Here is an 11,101-nt window from a genome sequence, read left to right as displayed (position 1 = left end):
CAAGGATATAGAGGGATAAAAACCTCAAACACACTGTCCTTGAGAGAGTAGATTAATCGGTCCAGTATGAAAGTCAATATGGAGTTTTCTCCTAACAAACAACAATAAAAGCAGAACAAACATAAGATTGAGTGAAAACACTGGGTTTGTATAAACAGAGGTCACACAGAACATACCTTAGAGATATCTGTATGTCCATCTTTGTTATACCACAACTCATAATATGCAAACTAAATAACAAGGATAGGTGCTCATCAATAGATGACTGGATTAAGAAAATATGACACATATACATACCAGAGTAATATTTAGTCATAAAGAACAATGATATAATGTCCTATTTATACAACTGATATAACTGTGTATCATCTTGTTAAGAAAGATAAGAACATTCTAAAGGACAAGATAGGTATGTTGTTTTAAATATAAAATCAGAATAAATTAATAAGGATGTGTTAATGTACATATGCAACTATTAGGACAGGGTAAAGGGACAAGAGAGAATAAAATATGTGGGGTGTAGGTAAAAAATATGATCCAATAAGTACATGCATAACTGAAGAATACATTATCTCCTTTGGTTAGCATTGCTAAAAGGAGATTGTAGTTATGTAGAAGTTATGAATAATATGATCCTCAAGCAATCAAACACTAAGTAATCATTGTTATGATGCAAAATTCAGTCAAAACACAAATGCTACAGGTTGACATGTTTCAGAAGCAAGAACACATGAATACCATCGCTGAGATAGTAATTTATTTAGGAAATGAAACAACAGTGACAATTATCCTACTAAAGTGACAGAGAGATTTGGAAATCATACTCTGAGAGCACTGAAGGTACATCTACTGTCTTCTCTCTGAACACTGAGATACTGAACCACGGAGGAAGGACCATTCTCAGCAGCCCCTTGAACAACAGGAAAACAGCCTGATGGAAATGTCCTCCATTTTAGAGTTATTAACAGGCACAAAGAGGGTGAAGGGTAGATAAGATTCTTTTGCATCCATGATGGACTTTGAATGGAAGATAGAGTTGTTGCTATGAAAGTAGTTGAGATGGATTCCCTTCTCTTCTCCTGGTCATGGTGACAGTGGAAGCAGTCACTTGCTCTTGGGTGGGCACTTTTGCTGGCAGGGTGGAAGGTGTTGCACAGGAGGACATTTCTGCTGGCATGGCTGAGGGAGGCATGGCTCAGGGCGCTTTGGAGAACAAAGCTCAGAGCACTGTGGAGGAGGACAAGGCTCTGGGCATTTTGGGGGAGGAAAAGGCTCTGGGCACTTAGGGGGTAGGCACACAGGAGGAGGCTGGCAGGGCTGCTTGCACTGTTGTTGTTGGTAAGACATCGTGCTGAGGTCTCAGGATCTGAAAGACATTACATGAGTGTAGCAGGAATCTTCAAAGTTCTTATTAATAAAATCAAACCTGAGGCCAGTTATTGGGGTCAATGCTGGTAGATCAGAGAGACAGAACAAGCCACAGCTATCTCACCTTGCCAATTCCTCAGCTGGTCCTGTTTCCTCAGACTGGAAGCTTCTGTGTCCTCATCCCAATGGCTCTCAGCTGAACTGCTGCTTAAAAGCCTGAATGCTTAACCAGCCAAATGATTAACCAGGCCAAATGCTTCTAGTTTCTGGTCCTCACGCCTTATATATCTTTCTGCTTTCTACCATCACTCCCTAGGATTAAAGGCTGGCTTTCTGGGATTAAAGGTGTGTGTCACCATGCTTGGCTATTTCCAATGTGGCTTTGAACTCACAGAGATCCAGAGGGATTTCTATCTCTGGAATGCTAGGATTAAAGGTGTGAGTGCCACCATTTTCTAGCCTTTGTATTTAGTGGCTGTCTGTTCTCTGACCCCAGATAAATTTATTAGGGTACACAATATTTTGGGGAACACAATATCACCACACATGAGAGTGTTCAGGGGTGATCCACACAGAGAAGACTGATGGAGACATGGAACATCAGAGCCACTCCTCTCTACATGCATGTGCATATTCCCCAACTCCAGTTTTAGGACATCATGGCATTACCCAGTGCTGTCAGCAATATGTGGTAGTAGCCTTGGGAAGTCACCTTTGTTTTAGGCCTTATTGCCAGAAGAACATATTTTGTTCCAATGAAACAAATAAGGCTCTTTTCACACAGAAACATCTTCAAGACAGGCAGTCTCAAGCTCTAGAATCCTGAACAATCGTAGAACCAATTCCTGTCTCTCTTGTCACTTGTGACATCCTAGAAGGTTGTCTGGAGTTGCAGAGTTGAGGATAGCTCAGGAAAATCCTAAGTTCTAATACCTGATGAGATATAGGGCTATGAAAATGACACCAGAAGATGCATATGAAAGAGAAAAATGTGCTGTTCAATCAACTACCAAATAAAAGGAAGACCACCTATCACAGTGGACTAGAGTATCCACTGCTAAATTTCTGGTTGCTAGGTTGACACCTGTTGTCCCATAATCACAATGGGACTCATCACACTTACTCCCTCAAAACTGACTACAGTGCATAAGAAGACCATAAAGACAGACCAACTCAACAAATGGCACTCACCATGTTCTCCAAAGTAGGCCAGGACTTGAGTACAAGGAGTCTGCAGTCATGCAGCCAAAGACGTCTTTATAGGACTGGCTGCCCAACCCAGTGGAAGTACAATGGACTAACAATGGACAGGACTGAGAATTTCCCAACAAAAATGCAAATCCATGCATGACTGGCTGGACTGAGACTCTAAGAAGTAGGAAATATCTTTTTCCAGGACATCATCCCTGTGAAGTTCTGTGACTCAAAGGGCCCTCCTGTCTTTTCAGTTTCCACAAGACCTCCCTAGTTGTTTGAGTTGTCTTTCTTGATTGATGACAATATATCTTTTCTCTGTTACAACTCTCTTCTTTCCTATTTGTTCTGATGCAGCTCATTGATGTTCTTTTGTGCACTAGCCCATTTAAATTCCTGTTTCCAAGGTATAATCTGCCTATGTGCTGAAAGAAGGAAAGCGTTCCCTCAGTCATTAGATGGGGTTTCTAGCACAACAATTAGGGTGTTTGGCCATCCTATCACCAGAGTAGGTCATTTCAGGCTTTCTCTCGACCATTGCCAGTAGTCTACTGTGGAGGTACATTTGTGGATTTCTGTGGACCTCTCTAGCACTTTGCTTCTTCCTATTCTCATGTGGTCTTCATTTATCATGGTCTCTTATTCCTTGTTCTCCCTCTCTGTTCTTGATCCAGCTGGGATCTCCCGCTCCCCTAAGCTCTCTTTCCCTCAACCCTTGCCCTTCATTACCCCCACTCATGTCCATGTTGTTCATTTAGATCTCATCCATTTCTCTGCAGAGATCCACAACCAGGCCCCAGGTGGAGCTCCGGGAGTCCAACTGGCGAGAAAGAGGAGGGTTTGTATGAGTGAGAATTGTTGAGACCAAGATTGGAAAAAGCACAGGGACAAAGAGCCAAACGAATGGAAACACATGAACTATGAACCAATAGCTGGGGAGCCCCCAACTGGATCAGGCCCTCTGGATAATTGAGACTGTTGATTAGCTTGATCTGTTTGGGAGGCAACCAGGCAGTGGGACCAAGACCTGTCCTCAGTGCATGAGCTGGCTGTTTAGAACCTGGAGCTTATGCAAAGACACTTCACTCAGCCTGGGAGGAGGGGACTGGACCTTCCTGGACTGAATCTACCAGGTTGAACTCAATCCCCAGGGGAGTCTTTGCCCTGGAGGAGATGGGAATGGGGGTGGTATGGGGGAAGAGGAGAGGAGTGAGAGGGGGGAGAACAAGGGAATCCGTGGCTGATATGTAAAATTAAATTATAAAATAAAATAAAAGGAAAATAAATAAATAAATACATACATAAATGAATGAATAAATGAATGAATGAATGAAAGTGTTACTGTGATTTCAGCAATGGTTTCAGCTTCATCTTTAATAACTCTGTTCAGAGGGACAGGTTATCTCTCCTTTCTAGGTTCAATTCATATCTGTCAACATAGGAAACTGAATAAGCTGTTCATGGGGGAGGGTGATGGGCTTGGGCCTTATCCTGACCCTCTTCAGGATTGCCATCTCAAACAAAATACTAGAGGTATATATTTAGATTCCCCTCTAATGGTAACCATAACACTGTTTATCATGACAGTAGAGGAACTAAAATTGCACCTTCCCTAAGCATGTTTTTGCTTAGGTAGTTAATATGAAGACTCACAATATCTCACACTTCTCTTCTCTTGTAGGAAGAGCTCTGAAGACAACCTCTAGGTGTGGAACACAACAAATGGAGTTTCTATGAGAACTTTCAAAACACAGTGTTCTGAATCCTTCATATACACACGTGCTCATTTTTACACTTGTACACACACACACACACACACACACACACACACACACACACACACATAGACAGACACATATACAGAGCATCAGTCTTATATTTTTATCTGCCACATAGCTACATGTATCACGTCCCAATTTTTGTATGTGTATTAATGATCATTGCTGCATGATAACTGACAGAATGAAAAAAATGGGTGTTTTGAAATTCTTGATTGACATTTGAACAATTTGAGGGAGCCAAGGCTCTGCACACTTTGTAGGAATAGAAGGCTCAGGGGACTTTGAGTGTGGAAAGGGCTCTGTGCACACAGGATGAGGCTGGCAGGGTTGCTTGCACTGCTGCTGTTGGTAAGACATCGTGCTGAAATCTCGGGATCTGAAATCCACTCTGTGACAATTTTCACAAGAGGTCATTCCCCACAGGGAAAGAATCTCAAGGTATTGAAATATCAGAACTATTCCTCAATCAAAACTCCTGCTCAAGACTTCCTGACTTCCCTTACATGTCACCATCATTTTTCATCACATTTTCTGTGAGTAAACATCTTTCTTTCAAAGGACAGAATGATGGTACTTGCAGAAAACATCATCTTCAAGAAAGGCAGTCTGAAGTTAAAGTTGTGAAATACTGAGCTCTCTCAGAGGTGACAGTAACTGCTGCCAGTGTTATCACCTTTTTAATTTTATAAGTAATTGAATTTTACATATCAGCCACGGATTCCCCATCCTCCCTCCTCCCATCTGCCCCCCACCCTCCCTCCAGTCCTCCCCCCATTCCCACCTCCTCCAAGGCAAGGACTCCCCTGAGGATTCAGCTCAGCCTGGTAGATTCAGTTGAGGCAGGTCCAGTTCCTTCCTCCCTTCACCCAGGCTGAGCAAAGTGTCCCTGCATAGGCCCTAGGTTCCAAAAAGCCAGCTCATGCACCAAGGACAGGTCCTGGTCCCACTGCCTGGGGCCTCCTAAATAGTTCAAGCTAATCAACTGTCTCACTAATCCAGAGTGCCTGATCCATTCCATAAGGGCTCCTCAGCTATTGGTTCATAGTTAATGTGTTTCCACTAGTTTGGCTATTTGTCCCTGTGCTTTTTCCAATCATGGTCTCAATATCTCTTGCTCATATAACTCTCTCTCTCTCTCTCTCTCTCTCTCTCTCTCTCTCTCTCTCTCTCTCTCTCTCTCTCTCTCTTCCCCCCCCCATTGGACTCCTACATCACAAGAAGTTGACTATAGTATAAAAGAGAACCAAGAAGAAGTAAAAATTATAGAACCCTCTAAGAGGGAGAACAAAAGAGTTCAAAAAAGAGAAAAATATTCTCTTTGGTCTTTTAAGTTGCTTTATAATTAGAGATGGAAGAATAGAATGAGGAAAGTGAAGCAAAGCCATTACTAGCTCCAGCTCTGCTCTGAGAAGCACACAGGTACTGAATCAACCTCAGTGAAGCATGTCAGCTTCCTGAGACTGTCAATGCTTCTGACAGTAAGGAAGGGTTTGGCAGAGAATGCCATTGTCCATGCCTCTGAAGGGAAAGAGTCATCAGTTCTACACCTGAGGCCAGGTACCACGAAAAGTACCACCAGTGGACGGCTCATAAAGGTTAGTGCACATACCATGGAGTCAGGTGATTAGGAGACTTAGTATTCTCCATATTTGCATATCACACCTAAATAATGATCTTAGGCAATGACTGACTTCAACCATGCCAAATTGCAAAATTGACTACAGAGATGGAATGCCAGTAAAATACAGAGTCAGTTAACATGAGGTTCTTCTTCCAATTATAGCCTACTCAGAAGGGTGGAAAGGGTTAAAGGGAAGTAATACAAAGGGAAGACTTACATTGTTGTGGGACATCAGAGGGCAGGGTAGATCAGATCATGTAAAGAGCGATGATTAATGTTAAAGACCTTTGAAAAAGCCATGTGGAAATCTACTACTCTAAAAACTTACATATATATATTATATGAATATAATGATTTAATGCAGTTACCTTACAATGGGAGGGAGTGCAATAATACACATAGGTACCTCATATTCATAAATGCACACCTCAGTAGCAGTAGTAGCTTACTTCTTTTTTGTTGCTAACAGGTGGGGTCCCATAGACAAACTCCACTACCTTACAGACAATTGCCTGTAACTGGGCTACCCTCCAGAACTTTAAGGTCAGGTCCTATTTCTGTAGAAATCAATGCTTAGGTCAGAGAACATGAAGAAATCTAGGAGGTACTCACCTGGCCAGTCCTCATGATATTGGAAGGCACTATGTACACTGCAGAAGAGGACAAGTACTCACCATCCTCACCCAGTTCTGAACACTACAAGCTACAACAACGACTGCCTTGACAAGATAGGACCACTGGTATGACAGTGGCACAAATGTATGGGAGCAACCAACCGCTTTCTGTTTGGATTTAAGATCCCACTCTACAGGACAAAGTGCATATCTAGCACAAATAAAGGGGACACAATCTATAGATAGGCATAGGCCCTGGGGCATAATCCAATTAGTACTATTATTTTGCTAAACAGACAAAGCAACACAGCAATTCCTCATAATTTATTGTCATACAAATATCAATATATTTCTCAATCATCATCTGAGCAGCTTCTCTTTGCAGTAGGTTATTAACAAAGAGAGCTGTAACTGATAGATGGTGCTAAGAGTAAGAAAATAGTGTTTGCATAGCATTACCTCACAGAGGAGTTGGCAGAAAGATTGTAAGAACTACAGATAGAAACTGCTTTCTTCATATAACCAGACCATTAAATGTTTGAACTCATAACTATTGATACAGCATACACAATATACATACATCATGATGACATCCTTCACTTTTTATGATGATATGTGCTAGTTACGTTATTTTTTAAATAGAGGGTACTAATTCTGACAGCAGCTGAATCTCTTTCCAGGCTGAGACACAAAAGATGAGCAGTTTCTTCCAGAGAAGCTCCATGAAGAGCAGCCACAGATGAACAAGAAGAACAGCACACTTTCTCAGAGTGTGAACCTTAAAGACAGAGACATGGAACAATGTGTGCACAGATGTTATACACACACAATGGTCCTTCCTAGCTATCCTATATCATTGAGTTAAACATTTGATTTTCTTAATTTTAATTTTTTTCAGCATAGTTGACCCTGAGTTAAACCTGCATATTTTTGTCCTGACTTCTAAGGAATTATATGAATCAATTAAAGGCCTGAATATGAGGGTCTAATAACTTACAAGCTATTCATTTAAATTAATATTTTACTGTGATATAATCTGTGCCATTAAGAAAAAAATCAAGATTCTACACTGTCACATGAAAAAAATCAATAACAAGCAACATAAGATCTGATGCAGGCCTCACATTCCTTTGATGGAATCATGTTCCCACATATTTGCACATTTGACAATATTTCACTTGGTTTTTTGATGATGTTCTTGGTGCTGGAGATAATGGTCATGGAACGGTGATGGCCTGGACATGGTGCTCTTAGGTGGTAACGGTAGTGAGGGTGAGAATGATAGTGCAGGGAGGCAGTGCTGGCTGGTGTCATAGCTTTTAGTAGCTGTGATAGTGTTTCTAGTATTGGTGATGATGATGGGGATGTTGCAGATGGAAGTGGAGATAGTAGTGAGTGTAGTGGAAATGATGTGGATCAGCAGCTTCCAGTCCTGTCACTTACTTGGTACTAATTGGGTGCCTTGAATGTGCCCATTAAATGGCATGCATTTGTTCAATTATGACCAAAGGCAAGACTTTGGCAGACTTAGGAGTTTCCACAAGTAACAGTAACAAGAAAATATTCAACATCTGTAGCCATTAGAGAACTGGAAAGCAAACCTACACCAGAAGACCATTCTACCCATGTAAGAATGAGTACCATCAAAATAATAACAACAATTCAATTCCTGGCAGAGGAGTGGAGGAAAAACAACACACGCTGTCACACTGTGAGAGAGTGAATTAACCCATCATGTATGGAAATCAGTGTGGGGTTTCATCCAAATAAGTAACACTAAAGCAAAACTGTCATATGATTCAGCAGCATCACTTGGGTTCATATGAGAAGAAGTCAAATACAGTATAAAACAGAGATGCCTGCATATCCATGCAGAGTTCACAACTACTCGTAATATGCAAATTAAGTAATTTATCTATCTGCTACCAGTGAATAAATGGGTTAAGAAAATGTGGCACCTATGTGTACTGGAATAATAATCGGCCATAAAGAATAATGATATAGTGAGCACTTCAGGCAACTAAATGAAACTCCATATCATCATGCTAAGAAAAATATATACACTCTTAAATTCAAGTTTGGTATTGATGTTACAAATCTAGAAGGAGAAAAATATAGCAAGGATAGGTTGATATAGATGTGTAACTATAAGGTCAGAAAAAGGAGAACAGTGAGAGCAAAATACATAGGGATATAGGGAGAAAATATGTCCTAAAAGGCACATGCATATCTGAATATTACCTTATCTTCTTGAGTTAACATGTGCTAAAGGAGAGACTGTAGTTATGCAGAATGAAATGATGTGTCTCTCAAGCAAACAAACACCAAGTAATTTTCTTAGGACCCATAAATCAGTCAAAACCTGATTACTGCAGAATGACATGGAGATCAAAGAATAAAAATATTGAAACAGAAGAATAACAGGAGGGTAATAGAGTGAGGTTTAGAGGAAAGGAACATACAAATATGATCAAGAAATTATACTTTATTCAGGAGATGAAACCAGAGTGGCAACAACCTAACTAAGGTGACTGTCAGTTTTGGAAAACATCCTCTCAGAGCCCGGGGCGGGGGTGGGGGGGGGCGGGGGGGGGGGGGACTGTTGCTCTTCACTCTGAGAAACAGGGGCACAGAACCAGTGAGGAGGTCATTCTCAGCAGCCCCTTGACCACAGAAGCAGAACAACTGCAGGGGAACACCTTCCCTATCGGGGTCAACACAGACACATGGAGGGTGAAATATGGAGAAGATTCTTCTGCATCCATGAGAGACTTTGAAGGGAAGATGGGAGTGTTTCTACAGAAGCCTCAGAGACAGAGTTCCTTCTCTCTTGGTCCCGGTGACAGCCGAAGCACTCACTTGCTCTTGGGTGGGCACTTCTGCTGGCAGGCTGGAGGGGGTTGCACAGGAGGACATTTCTGCTGGCATGGCTGAGGGGGACAGGGCTCTGGGCACTTTGGGGGAGGACAAGGCTCTGGGCACTGTGGAGGAGGACAAGGCTCTGGGCACTTAGGGGGTGGGCACACAGGAGGAGGCTGGCAGGGCTGCTTGCACTGTTGTTGTTGGTAAGACATCGTGCTGAGGTCTCAGGATCTGAAAGACATTACATGAGAGTGTTCAGAAATGATCCACACAGAGAAGACTGATGGAGACATGGAACATCAGAGCCATTTCTCTCTACATGCATGTGCATATTACCCTATTCATGCTTTAGAACAGGCTGGTTTTTCCTTTATATTGGCAATCTGGGATAGTAGCCTTAGGAAATAACCTTTTTTTTCATGCCTTTTTGCTATGAGAAAAAACAAATTTCTTCCAATGAAACAAATAAGGCTGGTTTCACACTAAACATCTTCAAGACAGGCATTCTCAAGTTCTAGAAGACTGACCAATCTCAGAACCAATTCCTGACTCCCTTATCACTTGTGACATACCAGCAAGTTGTCTGGATTTGCAGAATTGAGGACAGCTTAGGTAAATCCCAGGTTCTAATACCTGCTAAGGTATAGGGCTGTAAAAATGACACCAAAAGATGTATATGACGCAGAGAAATGCTCTGTTCACTCACCTACCAAATAAAAGGAAAAACCACCTGTCAGAGTGGACTATTGTATCCACTGCTAAATTTTAGTTGCTTAGTAGATACCCATCATCTCATGATCACAAAAGGACTGATTACACTTACTCCCTCAAAACTGACTACAGCACATAAGAAGACCATAAAGACAGACCAACTCAACAAATGACACTCACCAGGTTCTCCAAAGTAGTCCAGGACTTGAGTACCAGGAGTCTGCAGTCATGCAGCAAAGTTCCTTTTTATAGGACTGGTTGCCCAGCCCAGTGGAAGTACAGATGACTGACCGTGGGCAGGTCCAAGAATTTCCCAACCAAAATGCAAATCCATGCATGACTGGCTGGACTGGGACTCTACAAAGTAGGAAATATCCTTTTTCCAGGACATCATCCCTGTAAAGTTCTGTGACTCATTGGGTCCTCTTGTCTTTTCAGTTTCAGCAAGAATTCTCTGGTTGTCTGAGTTGTTTCCTTGATTGAAGACAATATTTCTTTTCTCTATTACAACTCTCTTGTATTCTGTGTGTTCTGTTTCAGCTCTTTGATGTTCTTTGATGCTTTGGCCCATTTATATTCCTGTTTCCATGGTATAATCTGCCTATGTGCTGAAAGAAGGAAAGTGTTACTAGGGACTTCAGAAGACTCATAATCCCTCACAATTCTCTTGTGGGAAGAGCTGTGGAGACCACCTGTAGGTGTGGTACACACCAAGAGGAGTTTCTACAAGACCTTCCAAAACCCATAGTATTCTGAATCCTTCCTATATACACATGTGCTCATTTCTTAAACAGGCACACAGACAGACAGGCACACAAAGACAGATAGACAGAGCATCAGTCTTACATTTTTATCTGCCACATAACTACATGTATCACTTCCTAATTTTCTAATGTATATTATTGATTCATTGCTACATAATAAGTGACAGAATAAATTTAAAAAATGGG

General features: G+C 41.6%; 2 protein-coding genes across 2 annotated transcripts; both read right to left on the bottom strand.

Moving 5' to 3' along the window:
• Positions 1-1,104: 1,104 nt before the first annotated feature.
• On the bottom strand, positions 1,105-1,347 carry LOC102912220 (uncharacterized). The gene has a single exon (XM_006976214.3). The coding sequence runs from the start codon at positions 1,345-1,347 to the stop codon at positions 1,105-1,107; it is 243 nt and encodes an 80-aa protein (XP_006976276.1).
• An 8,086-nt stretch (positions 1,348-9,433) lies between these two features.
• Positions 9,434-10,653, bottom strand: LOC102912543 (uncharacterized). Its single transcript, XM_006976215.3, has 2 exons — positions 10,332-10,653; positions 9,434-9,671 (listed from the first exon to the last, which is right to left on the bottom strand). The coding sequence occupies exon 2, from the start codon at positions 9,650-9,652 to the stop codon at positions 9,434-9,436; it is 219 nt and encodes a 72-aa protein (XP_006976277.1). The 5' UTR covers positions 9,653-9,671; positions 10,332-10,653.
• Between the last annotated feature and the right edge of the window lie 448 nt (positions 10,654-11,101).

This window comes from Peromyscus maniculatus, chromosome 6 (assembly GCF_049852395.1).
Source record: "Peromyscus maniculatus bairdii isolate BWxNUB_F1_BW_parent chromosome 6, HU_Pman_BW_mat_3.1, whole genome shotgun sequence".
NCBI lineage: Eukaryota > Metazoa > Chordata > Mammalia > Rodentia > Cricetidae > Peromyscus > Peromyscus maniculatus.
Note: the sequence above shows the minus strand (reverse complement) of the source record. Positions and strands in the feature narration are given on the sequence as shown.